General features: G+C 32.0%; 2 protein-coding genes and 1 long non-coding RNA gene across 4 annotated transcripts; 1 reads left to right on the top strand and 2 right to left on the bottom strand.

Moving 5' to 3' along the window:
• Nucleotides 1-1,213: 1,213 nt before the first annotated feature.
• On the top strand, nt 1,214-2,518 carry LOC133681107 (uncharacterized). Of its 2 annotated transcripts, XR_009836421.1 has the most exons (3): nt 1,214-1,489; nt 1,636-1,755; nt 2,042-2,518. It is a non-coding gene; the product is annotated as an uncharacterized LOC133681107 (long non-coding RNA). The 2 variants fall into 2 exon arrangements; XR_009836420.1 differs by having other exon boundaries at nt 1,214-1,755.
• A 1,022-nt stretch (nt 2,519-3,540) lies between these two features.
• LOC133690787 (uncharacterized) lies at nt 3,541-5,090 on the bottom strand. The gene is made up of 3 exons (XM_062111053.1): nt 4,471-5,090; nt 4,048-4,220; nt 3,541-3,947 (listed from the first exon to the last, which is right to left on the bottom strand). The coding sequence occupies exons 1-3, from the start codon at nt 5,011-5,013 to the stop codon at nt 3,827-3,829; spliced, it is 837 nt and encodes a 278-aa protein (XP_061967037.1). The 5' UTR covers nt 5,014-5,090; the 3' UTR covers nt 3,541-3,826.
• Nucleotides 5,091-9,254: 4,164 nt separating this feature from the next.
• LOC133674775 (uncharacterized) lies at nt 9,255-13,442 on the bottom strand. The gene is made up of 5 exons (XM_062096009.1): nt 12,990-13,442; nt 12,391-12,532; nt 11,093-11,319; nt 10,350-10,607; nt 9,255-9,871 (listed from the first exon to the last, which is right to left on the bottom strand). Exons 1-5 carry the CDS (start codon nt 13,290-13,292, stop codon nt 9,566-9,568), a joined length of 1,236 nt encoding a protein of 411 aa, XP_061951993.1. The 5' UTR covers nt 13,293-13,442; the 3' UTR covers nt 9,255-9,565.
• Nucleotides 13,443-19,376: the final 5,934 nt, after the last annotated feature.

The following is a 19,376-nucleotide window of genomic DNA, read 5'->3' as shown; positions in this document are numbered from 1 at the left end:
GGAAATGATTTACACTTGGCTTTCACAGTTTAACCCCAGATAGAACCATTTGCTAATGACAAATCTCAGTGGATAAGCATGCAGATGCCGGCCTCCAACAATCACAGTGGGTGAACATGCCATATCGAACCATTACACAACATAGAGCCAAAGCGACGAAGGTCCATGAGATGTCACAGTGTCTGCCCTTCCTTGCCTGCCACTTGCACCAATTACTAAACCTTTGGCCACCAATTACCAAATGTATTGTTCTGCTCACTATTCAATTACATAGCCATAAACCCTTCTTTCTAGTTGACTAAAAATTCACACGACTAGTATATATTTAGTATCAGGCTCCGTAATCTGGCATCAACAGCAGTAAGAGATTGAGCTAGCTTAAGGTAAGTTCATCCTTGTCCAACCTAGTCCTCTAGTCATCTTAGAGTTGATTTTTCATTTCTATGCTTTTTTCCTTTTTCTAAACCATACTATAAATGATTATTTATATATATCTCAACTGTTCGTTTTATTCTTGGAATGTTACGTGCAGTTATGGAAGAAAAGGTAGCAGCTGAACAAGTACATAAACAAGAACAGATTAATGAAGAGGAGTCCGATGTTGTACAAAACTATGCAAGAAAAGTGGAGAACAAAGAAGAAAAAGCTGATGGTATTGAAGTTGTAAAGCCACAAATACCAAAGGAAATAAAGGAGGAAAAAAATGAAAGCAAAGCAGAAACAGCTATTGATGATAACAAGCAATCACAGGCAAAAAAAGTAGGAGTAAACCAGGCAGATATAGCAAAGAAACCAAAACAGGCCCCAAAGCAAATTCCCAAGATGAAAATCACAGTTCCTCAACCATTTTCCTTGGCCACTGACAAAAGAATGTCTAGAGAAAGACGAGCTTCGGTGGATTTTAAAGACCTGCAACTTCCTAAACTATCCAAATCTGCTAGTGTCAACTACAAGTAAGTTTATCAGAATTTCGCAGTTTCAACCTTTTCTCTACTTCAGAGTTCTGAAGCACATCGATCAACTTAAAGCCAGGGGCATTTAAACAAACTGAGAACAGAATAACATCACGCTGAGCTAACACCTTGAAATACTTGAGTATTTACGGTTTCAATGCTTCATGATTCAGGGTGCAGTCCTCGCCTAGTGCTAAAGATCTAGTGGTCTCTAAGCTGAAGCGTAGTGCTACTACTGCATCAAATCCCAGGCCGAGAGTTGAGGTGAGTTCCATTTTGATTAACGACAAAAAAATTACCAAGTATATGAGAAATACCTTCTCAAGCTTTCCCCTAACTGATTATAGAGACAACCTAGTTTTCTGAAAGACTCAGGGGAGAGTCAGGCAGGCAAGCTTTATTTAACTAATTTGTTCATTGATAACAATATTCATGACGCTATGTCTATGGCTTTCAAATAACAGAACGGTGTAAAAACTAAAGAAAAAATTCAGGTGAAGGACATCCAAAACAAATCTTCACAATCCATTCCCAAGGTATATTAATTATTATATTCGTTCTCTTCATTCTCGGACACCTGTAATAAATTTCAGCAGACATTAGGTACTTCCTCCCATTGATTGAACTTATATATACAAGAATTTCCCGTCACCTAAAAATTTATACACATTAATGATTACAGAAGAACCAAGCAGAGGAATCGGAGACTAATAAACTTCGGAAGAACTCATCATTCAAAACATTGCCATTGCCAAGCTTCATTCGTCGGTATGAATCGACCTCAAAACCTGAGATAAAGAAGGTAAGCTGTCTAAATTTCTTTTAGGTCCAAGAAAAGGGGAAAAAGAGAGAAGTTTTTAGATTTTCTAAGCCAGAAAGGCCTTCCCAATAAAAGTTTCAGAATCTATCTCCTTTTTGTTATTTGCTAGTAGTTTGGTTGTTATTTCTAGGGGTTTCCAATAATAAATCCTTCTAAACTAGACAAGAAAGAAGAATCAAACTGCGTTGCATCGAATATATATCAGGGTGTTCATGGCCATTATAGAGACTACGTAATCTTATGACTATTGATGTTTTGTGACTTGCAGGTTCCTACAACTGGCCCAAGGTCTGCTCTGCCTGGCCGCCAAGGACACAAGTCTATCAGCGATGCTGAGAAGAACAAAACCAAAAACATAGGCAAGAACACCGTTTCAAAAACAATAAGCAGGAGTGCGAAGGAGACTATAAGCAAACTAATTAAAGGGACTCGGAAGGCTTTGAATCCTTCAAAAGAGACTGTTAAATCTGTTGTTTCAATTGCCTGATTGACGATGCAGACCAGGACTTCGTGATGACACGGCAATTTATAGCGTGTTCTTGTTCAATTATTAAGAGTTTTTTTCTGCAGTGGAATTTGAGATGCCATAACATGTGGCAGGGATAGAATACACATCAATTTAGGATTTATCCTCCCTCCCTTGTATGCAATGAATCCATGTGTTAAGTATTATGTAATGTTAATTAGCCATGATCTTGGGATATGGCATGCCCAGATTAGCAAAGAAGCTCCCTTTTCACTTCCAGAGATGGAACTTACGGTTTGAGTTTTTTTGGTTTTTAGCATAGTAAAAAAAATAAAATTGATTAGAGAGTTGAAGATGACCATGCAATTTGTAAGTGTTATATGGATTTTTTTAAAAATTATAAAATTATTGTACAAAAAATTCAATAAAACAAATAAGATGAAAAAACACATTGAAACTTCATTAATGATATCATTAATACTGTTAAAAAATTTCAACAAAATAAATTTAACGTCACAAAAAAAAAATCACTAATGGTGACCGGAATGGGTCATATGAGCGCCTTAAAATCAGGTGAGTTCTGATATTTTTGGACGACTCGTGTGGTCCATTCCAGTCATTATTAGTAATTTTTTTGTGTGTTGTTGGATTCATATTGTTGAGATCTTTTCAACATTATCAATGATATCATTATCATATTTTTGATGTTTCTTCAAAAAATCTTTTTATTTTTTATTAAATCTTATACCCAATAATTTTAGAATTTAAAAAAGTTATAAATTACACTCCCGGGTGAATAGTAAATGTGTAAATTTTTAAACTTTATCATCTATTTAAATATATTTTGCACCATATTATTTTATTAATTTTATTTTACTACGCTTAGAGTTAAAAAAATAAAATGAAAACTCCTTTCAGCTTCCTTAGCGGAAAAAAAGTGTGCCGACTAATTAATTATAGTTTCAACAATCACCAAGCCAAAAGAATACTTCTCAACTTCGAAGAAACCAGCAGCTGCATTATTTTAAAATAAATGTGTAGCCATTACTATTAGTTGCGCAACCCATTGCTTTATGTGCACTAAAACGGAGGAGTTCATGCATCTAATTTCGCAAGTCCCAAAATACCCACCAAGATGAAGTTAGTGTTTGATAAAATTAATATTTGATATTGAGATGGCAATTCAAGAAGTTTTTTATTTAAAAATATATTAAAATTTATTTTAAACATCAATATATCATAACAATTAAAAATAAAAAATAATAATTTAAAAAAATAAAAAAAAATCAGAAACAAAATCATCCGAAAGAATTGATATTCACATTTGACAATAGACTTGGAGAAGATATTTTAGATTTGGACAGATTACACTATACAAATTACAAACATCAAGCAAGGGTAAAACGACGAGTAGAAACCCCACATTCTCTCCCTATCAGCTTCCAGATTCAAGCAAGAAGCTTTCCTCTAAGATTACAAGAATAGAGTAATATAACCCTCCTTTTCTTATTCTTCTTGTTAATTATTGAAGTTCGTTAGTTATATAATCCCTCTTTAAAAATGTAAAATCAAGGGACTGTCCCTCTGCTAAAATGCAGCAACCATGGCCGCTGCTGATGACACTTCACTCTTGTCCTCCTCCTCCTCCTCCTCGTCACCGTCTTCCTCTGCCTCCCACATAAAACTTGCATACGATCCCAATACCATGCTATACATGACAAAAACAAAGGAGTAAATTAGTCACGTAATCCCATTAATATTAATTAATAGTTACTCAAGAGATTAGGAGGGTGTGGTGTGAAAATTACCAGTCATTAGGAGAGGCGAAAACAGCTTGATCAAAGTAAGATTTAGCTCTCTCCCCGTCCCTTTTTGCATCCCAAATTAATTTCCCATACAAAGACAACACCTCTCCATCTCCTGGACTCGCCAATATTGCTCTCCCGTAGTACTCCTCTGCTTTCTCCGCGTCTCCCTCCACCTTTGACCAAACCAAAAAAAATAAAATAATAAACAACTGCTCGATCAAGCTACTTCGTGTCAACTAAATGTGATATAATTGCTTTACAAAAGTGATTTTTTTTAAAAAATATATATTAATTTTTTTTTGACATAAAAAAACACAAAATAATATTTTTCATATCAAGTATATTTTTGCAACACACCCAAATAAAAACCACCTCTTAATCATTTCATTAATTAATTAAACATTTCCTCAGTTTTTTTTATACCTCGTGTAAGTATTTTCCGTAGTTTCTTAGAATCAAAGCATCGTTGGGGTTTGACTTCAACATTTGCTTATAATAATCACCCATCTTGCTAACATCATCGCCGCCGCTTCCCCCATGTCGGCCGTTTCCCCCATGTCCGCCGGAGGATTTACCGAATCCGTCTCCGGAAAAACCTAACTCCTCCAATGGAATCCCGCTCTTCGGCCAGATTCCAGCGTAATCATCCACCCTGTCCCCAAACACATGCTCCTCGACCTCTGGTATCATCGACGGAAAAGACCGCGAACCAGCACCGGAAGGCTTCTTCAGCCCTCTGGAAGCCTCCCTCTCCGATCTGATGACATTACTCTCCGACAACGCCCTCCGAATCGGAGCTCCTGTCTGGTGATGATTGATATCCAAATGCAGCGAATCTCTCGGAGAACTAACACCGGAGAAGATGTTAGTCGGTGAATCGTAACGTGTTAGAGAGATTTTAGGTGAGCCTGGCCGAACCGTTGATTGGATCGGAAATGAACCGGTTCTCAGTGGAACAGATTTCATGGCTTGGTTGATTGATTAGAGTGAGAACTTGATGAAAAAGTCCTGGAAGAGCTGAACTTGAAGCTTCTGTTCCGAGCTTTTGAGTTGTGTACTTATAGGGGTTCATGGACCGTTGGATCTGGCGACTAAGTTGACTTCAGAGAGAAGGAGATGCTGACACGTTTATGTGTGCACGTGAGGGGGGCTAAGGGGAAGGCACGAGCGTGGGAGTCGGGGATCAAGGGACTTTTTTGTGAGTTGTGTAGTGCACGCGTCACGGGAAGTGCGTGATGGGATGATGTGGCAGGTCCGCGTGGAAAGGTCAGTATAAGTGGGTCCTACGTTATGGTAGGGATTTGGAGCACCGCAGTGAGGTGCACCGTATGGGCTGGAAGACTTAAAAACAGCCTTCTTCTTGTTTTTTATGCGGAGGGCCTCCTCGCAGGCAAATTTTGTCCTGTCTTTTTACTCATTTTCCACTTCAAGTCTTTAAGTTGCCAAAATATATCATGTTACTACAACGCAGCACATTCCCGCCAATCATTCTCAATTTCTTTCCACAAATGTAAGAAGAATTCGCCTTTTTCTTTCTTTCTTTTTTTAATATAAAAAGTTTAATTTTCCTTGCGTTCCAATTTTTTTTTTCTTATCAACTCGTGTTTCCAGCTTTGTACCACTATTAATTTTGTGTTTTAGTACAAATATATCAAAAATATTTTATTATTGGTTGTTTTTTAATGTATTTTTATTAAAAATTTATTAGAATAATATATTTTTTATTTTTTATTTCTGATATCAATGTATCAAAATAATTCAAAACCATCAAAATATTTATAAATTTTTAAAAGTATTTTTTGAACATAAAAATAAACACACTCTTAATATATAATTGCCACTTGGATTATGAAGGTTTAATTACATTATTAATATCTAAAAACATCTTTACTTAGAAATTATATATATTATTTATATCAATTAATGTCTCCTCTCTACTCTTTTGTTTTTCTGGTTTCATTTACTATAATCACAACCAAGTTATTTTTACTTAAAATTCTGATTAAATGATAATTATGTTTAATTTTCATAATTGTTTCATATTTTAATTCAAGAAATTATATATATTAAAAAATATTCTTGAATGCACATAGTTATAAGAGATAAAATTAATTTCAATCAATGTCCAAGAAAAACGAATTGGTTAACAATGCCAGGTGTTTCTCTACTATTGATTTTCATTAGTTCGGTCTTCACTGCTACTAATATAATTAATGGAGTCACTCTACTTGTACTATACTTTAAAACGCCTAGAAAAAATATTGTACAAGTACTGTAAATATAAATTTATTCCATTATAGATCATATTGTAAACCTAAAATATTTATATAGTGGATAACACTGTAACATTATAAAGGTGTTGTATTTACTGTTTTTATGCTAAAAATTGTTAGGTCGTGTATAACTGTCAGATCCAAAACTATTAAATTTGATTCAGCCGTTAGACCAAAGATCTTGAATCTAGAATTATTATTAGACCGAAAATTTTTAAATTTGATTAAGCCACAAGACCCAAAAGTATTAAATTTGGCTTATCATCACTCAATATTTTAGGTTTAAAATTATTATCAGATCTAAGATAATTGAATTTGGCTTGTTCATCAAACTTAAGATTTTGGGTCTATAATTATTGTCAAACCCAAGATCTTAGATCTAAAATTGTATCAGGCCAAAAGTATTAAAACTCTATACATTTAAAATATTTTTTATACTTTTCATATATATATATATATATATATGTTTGTTTGTTTGTTTGTTTTAATTAATAGAGTGGCTCTACTGTATATTTTATTAACATTCAAGTTTATTAACGTATAAAACCGGTAAAAGGGATATGTTGTCACAATGTAGAAGTGTCATATATCCAATATGGATGGTAATAAGAAGCTCATGTATTAAAATTACAGTCAGACTAAAACATCACATTTCTCACCACTCTCCCTTGATGCTAGCTTAGCTAGCTTCATGTGCCAGTCCAAATTGAGCTTCAACAACTTCATACTTGCCCTTGGTTGAGGCTTTTGTGTATATATAATATTTATAGATAATATAAAAAAGATTTAATATAGTTGTCATGTTTTGTTGTTTTCTAGTTTTGATGAAGTTGAGGGGCTAGAATGTTCATGTAATATATGACAGATGGACGTCACTCATCATAAATAAATAATATATATATATATATATATATATATATATATATATATATATATATATATATATAGAAAGAGGGCATCCACCATGGGCTCGGCCAATTATTATACAAAGACTTCGGTGACAAGGAAAGTTAAGAAACAAGTTCCAAAACCAAAGCTGGATTACTCTGTATTGTGAGGAGATAAGAATGAGGGCAAATGGTTTTCGGCTGTCTCCATGTTCCCGAGCTGTTTTTTATTTTTGAGTGGATGTCGTCATTGAAGAAGATTCCATACATATCTCTGTCTTTGTCATGTAAATATGAATTTAGAGAAATCTGGAGGAGTATACTTCAACTTGTTAGTTCTTGGGTTGTCGAAGATTTACATGTTGATTAATTTTAAAATCTCAAAAATTAATTAAGATAAATATAAACTGGTTCGCATACCTATAATTATAAATAATAATAATAATAATTTAGGAATCACTTTTTTCATATAGCTGTAGCAATTAAAATCCTAGTGAAAGCCTCCGCCTCGTATGCTGGTTGGTTCATCTCCTCCTTCCCTTTCTACTTTCTCCACCTCCTCCTCATCCTTGGCCCCCTGTTTTCATTCTTTCTCAGCTCTCAAGCACTGTATTTGGACTGCAAATTACACTGGGGACATGGACCACCTCCTTGGCCTCATGTGATCCCACGTGAGAGCACTTCAAGGAGCACCACCATTGGAGAGAGTTGCCTTTAATCAAACTCAAATCTCCATTCGGTTTTATGATAAAAAAAATAAAAATGATTGAATTTAAAACAATTTCTTGGGACTAGAAGACAGATCTTACTTATCATGAGATGCATAAAAAAATAAATAAAAGAGAGATGCTATTGATATTGACTTGCAATTTGAAGTAAGGAAAAGCAAACCCCATCTTCCTTGGCTGAGTTGGTTTATCTTTTCAAGTTGAAAATCACCAAGGAAAACTCTCATTGGCCAAGGAAATGTCCGCCATTCTTGTCTCTATCCTCAACTCGGAAACAGGAGAATATAAAAAAGATGGCTTGATGAAGATTAAATAAAAGGATGGCCAGATGTGATAGCATAGTCTTAAAAGTTTTTTCATTTAAAATTATTTTTTAAATATTATGAAATCGGTGTTGATAAAAATGAAACAAAAGGATGGCAAGATGTGATAGCATAGTCTTTAAAGTTTTTTTTAAAAAATTAATTATTTTATTTTAAATTATTTTTTAGATATTTTTAAATTATTTTAATGCGTTGATATAAAAAAATATTATTTTAATATATTTTTAAAAACAAAATATTTTAAAACACAATCTATTAAAATCCTTCGATTTTTCTATATATTTTCCTTCGATTTTAAACGAATTCAGTCTACTCCATAGATGGTTGACATAGTGGATCTTTTGTGCGAGCTTGAAGCAATACATGAAGAGTGCTAAATAATTTATATAAAAAACCAAGATTGAAACTACGGATGGGATTAGAATTAGAGCTTCTTTCTTGTGAAAAAAATAAATAAATAATAATAATAAATAAAGATAATGCTCGGGCATCCTATTCGGGACGCTAAAAAAGAATGCACCAAATAAATTTTATTTGCTTCAGTTCTCATGCTTGGTTTAAGCCGTGAATCTCAAATCCTCAAGTTTACAAGTTGAGTTTATGAAAGCTATAAAATCCGCCATTGATATTTGATAGTACTGGCATCAAAACCTTGCTATCAAGCGAGACCTTAGGAATAGCTGCACCTGTGCTGACCCTTTTCAATTTAGAAAAGAGGAGACCTCGCTTTATGTAAGTCTCCGTCGACCCTCTTCTTATCGACTTCTGTATTTACCATTCACTAATGTGTGAGTTTCACGTGCAATAAGAAGAAAATAGTGTGAGCTTATATCATTGTGTTTTGTTCCAGCATGCATCTCCAGCAAAAGATGCGAGGGGTAAAAGGTTTCATCAAGCTGATGAATGAATGAGCTTAACTTAGGCGCATACTGTTTTTATTTCTTTTCAGGGAAATGCTAATCTATGATCTATGTTGGCAACTACACGAATTAGACGTGACACAAACAACACATTATACTATTTCTCATAGAGAAAGAGGTACACTGACATATTAACAGTTCAATGCGACGGATTCCGGTAATTAGAAAATTGAAAACATTCCCTGGCTAATTAATTAACAAGCTCATAGCACACTCAGTACGAAAAAACATACACGAGCTTTCCCTGTAGATTCATTTAAAATGGAAATAACATTACTTGTAAAAATCCGACTCGTATGAAAAGATTCAGGGAGCGACAAAACACAAATGTGGCCATCCAGGGGATGGAGCGATGCTCTTTATTCTAGACACTGCCTGCTCATGGCCTTAGGGTATCAATACAACTGACCCGGTTGTTTTTCGACTCTCAACGTCTGCATGTGCCTGTGCTGCCTGAGATAAAGGGTACGTGTGATTTACACGGACCCTTAGGACACCAGATGCCAGGGCAGAAAATAACTCTCCAGCAGCTCCTAGCAGCTCATCGCGTGTTTGATTGTAATGCATCATTGAAGGTCTCGTCAAGAACAGTGATTTTGGTGCAAGTGCAGACAGAGGAACTGGATCTGGCGTACCTGATGACTGCCCAAAACTCACCATGTAACCACGAGTCTTTAAGCATGCCAATGATCCCTGAATATGACCACTTTCTCATAAGAAACTTTTAAAAAAACCAATAGCCAAATTGCAGGTTGTCTATTCATGAATTAAGCTTGCAGACCAGACTTTTTGAAACATTGCTGAATCAAAAACCCAGTTGTGGGAGGTCAAAACTAGAAATGGAAAATACTCATTCGAACTTCGATGAAATTCCTAAATCAAAAAAGAAGTGTAGTCCTTCAGGTCGATATTTGTACTCTTTTAACTTTTTATTTTTCCAGCACCAGTAGAATTTTTAACAAAGTGAGGGTTTGAATCTAATACAAGATTCCTCCTGCTAAAGGAGTGCTCCCATCGACTCTTGCAAGGGCTTCTGCTGTACTCAAAACCCTGTATTAGCACAAACTCATACAAATTGAACCTCGCTAACTATGTCCAATTGATGCTTGAATGTAGAGAGTTAAAATCAAATTACTGCTTTCACATAAAACCCTACCAGAGTAGTCATTACCTGAAAGGTATCTTTTCCCACAGAATCATAGACAACATCAACCCCGTTGCATGATGTTATCTCATTGACACGTGCAACAAAATCCTCTTCTTGATAAAGTATAACGTGTTGACAACCATCTTCCTTGGCTTGTGCAGCCTTCTCCTTGGTCGAGACAGTTCCAATAACAGTGGCACCAAGGGCATTTGCCCATTGACATAATAGAGACCCAACACCACCAGCTGCTGCATGAACAAGGATTGTGTGCCCAGGTTCAACCTGTATCACAGATAGCACTGAATCCTATGCATCTCTGAATGCTTAGACGAAATGAACTGATCCACAAAATTCAGAACAGAATACATCTTCACAAAGTGGCAAGTTGAAATAGTTCTATGCAACCAAAACTAAAAAGTAGTTTGGAAAAAAAAAGGGCACAAGGGAGAGATTTATGGAATAAGTTCATTAAACATATATTGGTATTGTTCATGCGTCAAAAGAATTAAAAGATTGTTGAGTACATAGGCCGGCAAGGCATATAACTCATGTTGAAGCAACAGCATAGTAGAAAATGAGTGGTCATGCCCTTGAGCATGACGGATGCTGCAATAAAAAGACTAATGGATGGGGGAACAGAGAGATTTATGGAATTAATTGTTTAAGTATGCATTCACACAGTTCACTCATTTAGAGGAGAACAAGGTGGATAGAAGTGTAATTTAGGAGATTGTTGAAATCCAAATGCCACCAGGTATATAACTCACCTTGAAGCAACGGCGTAGTAGAAACTGAGCGGTCATGCCCTTAAGCATGACAGATGCTGCAATAACAGGACTAATGGATTCAGGAACAGACACAACTTTGTTTGCAGGAAGGATCTGTTCTTCTGCATATGAACCCATAGGATCGCCAGCATAAGCTACAATATCTCCAACTTTCCTACCAGTAAGTCCAGGGCCCACAGCAATCACCTCTCCAACAGCCTCCCTACCTGGAATAAACAATAAATTTGAACACTCTCATGAGCAAGGATCTTTCAATGGTCTAACATTCCAACATTGGCAGGTAAACAGAAAAAAACAGATAAGGGTGCTTCTACACTAACAGATAAAGATATTTGTACATCTTACTGAGAAAAGGGGCACAATTCTACCAGAAACTCATAAAAAGTAGTGAACTAATATAATATATATTCTATTCTTCTAAATTTTGAATGTTGCTGTCTCACCTAATTCTGATGGATGCATTCTTCTCTTCTTAAAAACCCACTAAAGTTATCCTACCTTTTTCATCTCATGTGTGAATTGAACATTAAGAGATAGAGCAAGAGGGAGAGTATTCTCAAGATTTGTAGTTCAAAAGTCAGTAACAACCTAAAAAGACAAAAGTTCCAGTTATTAATCTTTTAGACAAGTTGGTTTTCATTTTTCCACGATAGCAACCAAAGATGATTCATATGATGCTTTATTTCCAACTAATATCAGGTTCCACAATCATGTGAAGGGAAGAACAGGCTGGTTCAGAATGTGTTCCCATCACAGTTTCAAATCCCGAGCAATTTAACATCAGTTTCAGAGTGATTTTCCATGGTCTAAAAAATCACATGACTTCGGGTTGGTCACCTATCTCACTAGCAGATCTAAAACTATGCCTAGGATGACAACGCTTCACTTCTCTGTGCATAGCTGATGGCTTTGATGGTTAATTCTACAAAGGGAAAAAATGTTGGAGTTGGACTTTTGCCTTTCTAAGGTAATTATTTGCCATGAAACAAAATTAGACCATAAAAACCTTCATTAGAGGAGAACAGGTTCATCTTATTATGTAATAGAGGATGAAAGAGGACATTTTGGCAAAAGATAGCCAACGGTACCCACACACGCATGCCTTGACTAACATTTTAAAGTAAACTTAACTCAAGAAATACATGAATAACAACATATCAGAATGGGCAAACAACTCAGTAATTGCACATGGTTTGCGTGTAGAATCCATTCTTGCAAGAAACATAATCAGTATTATAGTTGGACCAAGTGAGATAAGGCCAAAGTTGAAACATAACCTGGGATGAAGGGCATCGTTGAAGCCGTATAAACTCCTTTCCGGTAGTACACATCGATAAAGTTAAGCCCAATTGCCTTGTTTTTAACACGTATCTCACCCTCACCTGGCTCTCCTATCTCAACATCCTCCCATTTCAGGACCTATCATAATTAATACGCAAGCATTTAGTAAGCCTCAAATGAATAAAATAAACAGAGACAGAACAGCGAAGTTTCTCAAAACCAAGATTCCAAAATAAAAAGTATTTATATTTACAAGAACACTCTAATCATAACTCGGTGAAATCGCAAGCAAAATGACTTACAAAACTTACATTAAGGCAAACTTCAAAAAGAAAAATCTCTCTTTTAGTCAAAAACACACTGAACCAATTACCAACAAATGAGACAAATAAATTATTTTATTGATCCAAGACCAAGAAGATATATAGATGATCCAGATCATTAGAGCAAGAGCAAAAATTCAACAACAACCCTAATTCAATAACTGCAAGTGGGTTATCAAAGTCTGATTAATAAAAAAAAGCTACTCAATGATTAAGAAGGCAATATTGTAATCATTATCTCAAATAAAAATGAGAAAAGGAAAGGCATAGACCTCTGGTCCACCTAGCTCATGAACCCTAATAGCCTTCACCATTTTTGTTGCAGTTGCAGTAGTTGCTGCAGCAGTTGCTCTCACGGGTGGATTTCTTGGGCTTGAGAGTGCAGGAAATGGATATAAGAAGTGGTGGGTTCGATAACTTCTCTTGTTAGTCCTCCAATTCTGATTCTGAAAGAATGCTAACCTTGGACTTGGATGATGACAACGCTGTGGAAATAACTGTGTCTTTAAACTGTTAGCAACAACAAAAGTAAGCGCTGTCTCTGTTCTTGCTGGAAAATCGAGGGTTAATATCATCTCTTTTTCTTATCTCTCATCTCTTTTGTGTTTGTATTATAAAAAGACAGCACGTCTGAACTTTACCGAAATTCACAATCGAGGCCATCATCTTTAAACTCTTAACAATTTGCTTTCCAATTCTTTAAAGTTTCACAACCAAGTGCAGAAATGGAGGTTTATTGGAAAATATAGACTTTGATGCATCATCTCATATTGAGTCTCAAAGTTTTTTTATTTATTCACTTTTACCCTCTGAATATGATCAATTTTAGACAATACTAGATAATTGTCGAATCAAATTATTTTAATATAAAATAAGAATGCCCAGGCGCCGCTGAAGTGTTTTCCAACGAAAAAAAATCTTAATAATTAACTTCAAATTTGATACATATATACGTTAATAAAATAAATTAAGATTATATAAGTTAATAAATATTAAAAAGAGATATTAATATCAATTAAAAACTAAGATGTAAAGTTGAGAAATCATGTGCACATAAAAATATGTGATCATATGCTGTATGAAATCTTTTAATTTTTTTAACTTAATTATATGACGCTAATATCTTTATAAGAAGAGTTATAATTTAAATTCTATTGAAAATAAATAATTGACGAGTAAAACTCTTTCTTTTATTATTAATATCTTCAATTTAAACAAAACAAATTTAATATTTTTTCTATGACATTTGTTTAATAAAAACTAAAAATATTCAGAACACAAATAAATCAAGATAATTTAAAATAAGAAATAAAAAATATTTTTAAAAACAAAACCCTTTTGTCTCGTTAACATGCTCATTTTTTATAAAAACAAAAATCACCATGATATTTGTTTCTTATACAACCTACTACCATCATTACAAAAGCAAATTCTAATTCTAAAAAAATAAAACCCTATTAATTTTTAATGAGAGTATATTAAAAAAACATAAAAATAATACAACACTTATGCATTATCGTTGTTAATTTTTTGAAAGTATCATTAAACCCGGTTTAATTGGCCAATCTTGAAACCTTCTAATCTAAATCTTTATTAAACTCGAGTTTTAAACTAAATCACGCGGGAATGATATAACTCGATCGACTTAGTGAGTTAAAAAACAATATAAAATATCGATAAAAATATGGTTTGACTGAAAAAAATATTTTGAAATGATGTTTTTTTTAATATTAAGACGGTGACATAATAAATCGACTCTAATCAACCCAGCAGTGGAGTTGACTATATTTTATAAATTTGTATTTTTAAAAATTTGTTTATTTAATGATATAATAATAAAAATAAAAAATTCCAATGAATTAATCAAATTAAATTTAAAAATTGATTATGATGGGATGTACAAAAAAAAAACTCTTACTAATATTATAAAAAAGTTATAATTTTATTCAAGAAAAAAGTAAAAATTAAATGGAATTTAATAAAATAATATATGGAATACATTCTTAATATATATATATATATATATATATATTATTTAATTTCTAAGAAATTAAATATAAATTGTTGAAAAAAAGGCCATATATGCCAAGCTAGAAAGGCCGACACGCCTATCAATTAAAAATAAGCCCAAGTGTGTTGGTTTACCAATCCAAACTCATGTTCTTGGGCATTTTTAATTTCTTCTTTAAAATGGATGAAAGATGCGTAGTCCAGCTAGCTTTTTTCTTTTAAAAAAAAACAGAAGCAGGTGGTGTGTCTTTTGCATTCTAGTAGTCGGTCATTGGAGGGTAGCTGAAAAATCAGGCTAAAAAGTTTTGACCCTAAAACCTAAAATTTAATATATTTTCACATAAAAATACTTACAAAAACATTCTTATAATCTCAAACAACTAATTCCTCAATTAAAAATAAATCTTTTAAATTGATTATAAACACAAAATCAATTCAGAAACTAAAATAGAATCCAACTAACCAATCTTTTTCCCTTTTATTTGTTGTTTTTATGTGATTCTCTCTTTCTTTAAACTTAGAAACTAAAATATAAACAAAATAACATTTTAAACCAAAACATTTCATTATAAAACTAAATTGATTAAAAAGAAATTGAAAAGAATATCAAGACAAAATTCTCCCAAAACACTAACACCACGATGCTTTAAAAAAGAGAAGACAAGGGTTGTCGTGTTTTTTTTGTTTGTTTAATTTTGATCTCTTCATTTTTAATATTTTACAAACAATAAAATTGAATTTTTTTTAAAAAAATTAAACACCAATCTAATATTGAATTTTTTTAGACCGTGATAATGATATAAAAATAAATTACCTATCCAAAATCTTAATTAATATAATATTAAATGATGAAACTAAAAAGAAAAATGAACAACAAAACAATAAAAAAAAAGAAGAAAAAACCCATTCAAATCCAGTCTCACAGTGGGCAGGAGTAATGTTTTGCTTATCCCTTTTAGTTCTTTAATTTTAATTTAATTAATAATTAATATCTCTATGCCATTTATCTATTCACAAATAGTATCAAATAAAAGATTTCATCCATTTTGAAAATGATTTATATCTGCCTTCCATCCTCAGCACTAAACAAGCTAAATTTGTCCTAAAAATTGATTATGATTTATCAGACAAGTTGGTTTTCATTTTCAAAATTTGTCAAATCAAATTAAATTTCGCTCAACCGTAAGCCTGTGTAGAAGGGAAAGTGAAAATAAATTTATTATGATTTCGTATTATAAGTGTCCATTTAATTAAATTGGCTCAATTTCATACATTAAATACAAATACTTAATTGGCTGGAGAGGCTATGCAATCTGGTTCTTGAGAATTGAATGGTAGTTTTGGCAGCAATCAAACTATAAGAGGGGTTTTAATTGGATGGTTTTTATGGCCATTCTCTGATATTTGAGCGGTGGCGATAGGATGTTGATCGTCGGTAATGGTTGAGTAGCAGGCTGTAATGGTGGAATTTGGCTTTTCACGTTTCCTTTAATTTTTTTTTTTCATGTACGTTAACTATCTTTGTCTGGTCCAGCTCCCCTCGATAAGGTACATGGTTAGTAAGTATATTTAAAGTTAAATTAAAAATGAAATTTATTTATTTTTTAGATTAAAATTTTATGAAAATTTAACCTTTAATATAAATTTTTTAACATAGAATATTAGTATGATTTAAACAAATTATAAGTAAATGAGAAATTGATCTTAAATAATTTTTAGTTGATATATATTTTGGTGAAACTCAAAAACTTTCTAAAAGAATTTTATCTCACAAGTAAAACTTTTTTGGTGTTTATAAAATAGAAAATTGAAAAATTAAATTGAACTCACATAACACCTTAACTTTTATAAGGGAGATGTCATAAGCAAAATAAGTTTTGAGTTTAAACCCACATGCACTCGCTGGCCTAGCCCAGCTCGAGTTTGAGCTTTAGGTTTATTGTAAAATAGTATTTTGGACAACAAAAAATTATTTTTTGCCAATTGAAATTTAAACTCGAACATAGTTCATGAATAATTATTTCTTGTAGCTCATTGTTTCATTTGGTCCAACCCATGAATGTTAATAGTCTTTTCTATAAGTATTTTTTGCAAATCTGAACAGTTTTTTAGTTAAAAATTTTAAATTTATGATCATTATGTTCAGATTTAAATTTGTTTTGGCTAATCAAAGATTGATAATGAAAGAAATTAGTTCTGATTATTACCAGAATTAAATTCTTTAACCTTTTAACTTTTAAAATTCAATATAAAAAATGATGTGAAGGAAGAGTTTAACACAAGTTTTTTCGAGATTTGTACATATTCTTCCACACCTCATTTTTAGTGTTTTTCTTCTCTTTTTATGTTTTGATTTTCCTTTCAAGTCTAGATTTTATGTTCATTTTGTTGAGAAATATTTGAGTAACATATTATTTGGTTTAAATACCTTGTTTAAAAGTACATATAAATTAAGGTGGTGATGTTGTTGGAATCTTAAGAGACTTATTGCAAGTATTATTTGCATCAAAAGAGTAGCAATAAAGTTTTAAGAGCAAATGATTTATTATTGGCAGTAACAAAGCGTTATTAAATTTAAAGTGCTTCAACAAATAAACACTCTTCTTTTATTTTGTTTAATTCTTTTTCTTTAGCATGCATGTTAATATATTTTTGTCAATTTCTTGTGCTTCTTTGAATGTATGCTTACTAGAACTTTTTAGTCTTTTATAACATGACTTTCATGATACACACACACACAAGTTTATTCTATGCTTATAATTTCATCATGAATGAACTTTAGACCTTTCTGAGAATTGAAGAATGAATCACAGTGGCAAAGGATTCCAAAGGCCGACCAACTTGTGTAGTACAAGGGAATTTGTATAATTGGCCCAAATGCCTATTAATTGTATATGATTAATGTGTATTATTATAGAGATGATGCTTGGAAATGAATGGATTAATGTAATTTATTTTTATTTAAGATTTTAGAATACTTTGTGTTAGGATTTCTTGAAATAATTGAAAGCAAGTGTATAATTATTTATGATATTGTTGGAATGCGAATAAGGAGATTGTTACAAGTTAAAGTCATGGAAAGATTGAAGGAAAATCATGGAAGAAAAAGGGGCCCTAAGGTCGGCCATACATATGGTTTTGGGGAAATTGGATAATTGATGATATATATATATATATATATATAATTTGAGATTTAATCTTGTATGTATTAATAAGATGTTGATGGTTGGAAAAAGAATAAGTTGACTATATGCATTAAATTTGAATTTTAGTATGTATATTTATTAGGAATTATATATGAAAGATTGACATATTGGAAATTAATATTGAAATTTATAAATGGGCATAAAACTTATGTTATGTAAAACAAATGATGAAGGAAATAACTTGGAAATCTCATTGAAGTTAAGGTTTGATTTGAACCAAATATGAATATAAAAGAACATAGATAGTTAATTAGATAAATTTAAAATTATGTGTGAGAATCTATTTTGAATATTAGTGGCATTGGGTATTGAAATATGTTGAAGTAAAAGTGGTAAAATTCATTAATTAAGAAATTCTAAAATTAATTTTATATCGATACAATGAAATGTAAGTGAAAGAATAATTACGGTGATATGTTAGGTATATGTCATGGAGATGTGGGTTCGATTGAGTAATAAAAGGGAATGGAAGAAAATTGTTAGTGTTGGATAAAATAAGTCAAATGGTTCATTGATATGTGAGAAATATTTGGAAATGAATAAGAGTAAATATATAATTTAATTAATAAGACATATTGTAATGTTAATGAAATGGATAAATAAATAATAATGTATAGTACAAATAAGGTGATATTGTTGAAATCTTAAGAAACTTATAACACAGTAATTCAAGAAATGAATAATAAAATTTTAAGAATAAATAATTTATTATTAACAATAACAAATCTTTATCAATTTCAAAGTGTTTCAATAAGTAAATACTTTTATTTTATTTTGTTTAATTCTTTTTCTTTAGTATGCAAATTACATAAAATTTATGTATATTAGGTCAATACATAATTATTCATAAAAATTTTGCTAATATTAACGAAAAAAAAAGTTCTAATCTTCTTAAAAACTATTACAAATTGAATAATATTTTAAATATTATTTTAATAAATTTATTTAAAGAGAATCTTATTCTAAATTATTTAAAATATAAAGTATAGAAGGAAAAAATTATTAAGGGCTATTTAACAAAAAAACCAAGCAAGCTTGGGCATTAAAAGATGGGCTTAAGTGCTTGGTCAAAGAGAAAAAAAGACTATACTCTTGTATTTGACTTAAAACACAAATTTAAATTTATTTTAAGCGAAGATCACCTCAAAAATATCCTAGAAATCTCTATAAAGTCATTTTCAAACTTAAAACACCATTTAATGAAGTTACAAATTGTAAATCAAACTAAATTAAAACAAAATTCATGGGTTTTATCAACTTTGTTTTGGCATATTTGAAAAATAAAACAATTTTCATTGAACCTCTCTTTGTAAAATGAATTAATTGACACCAAGATTAGACTTTTAGGTAACGAAACTGCGGTCGATTGCACATTTTTTATCTCATCTCTCTCTTTTAATAAATTTCTCTCTCCTCTTTAATGCAAGAGCTTTTTAAGAAAAT

This window comes from Populus nigra, chromosome 1 (assembly GCF_951802175.1).
Source record: "Populus nigra chromosome 1, ddPopNigr1.1, whole genome shotgun sequence".
NCBI lineage: Eukaryota > Viridiplantae > Streptophyta > Magnoliopsida > Malpighiales > Salicaceae > Populus > Populus nigra.
This window is presented reverse-complemented; position numbering and strand designations above follow the sequence as displayed.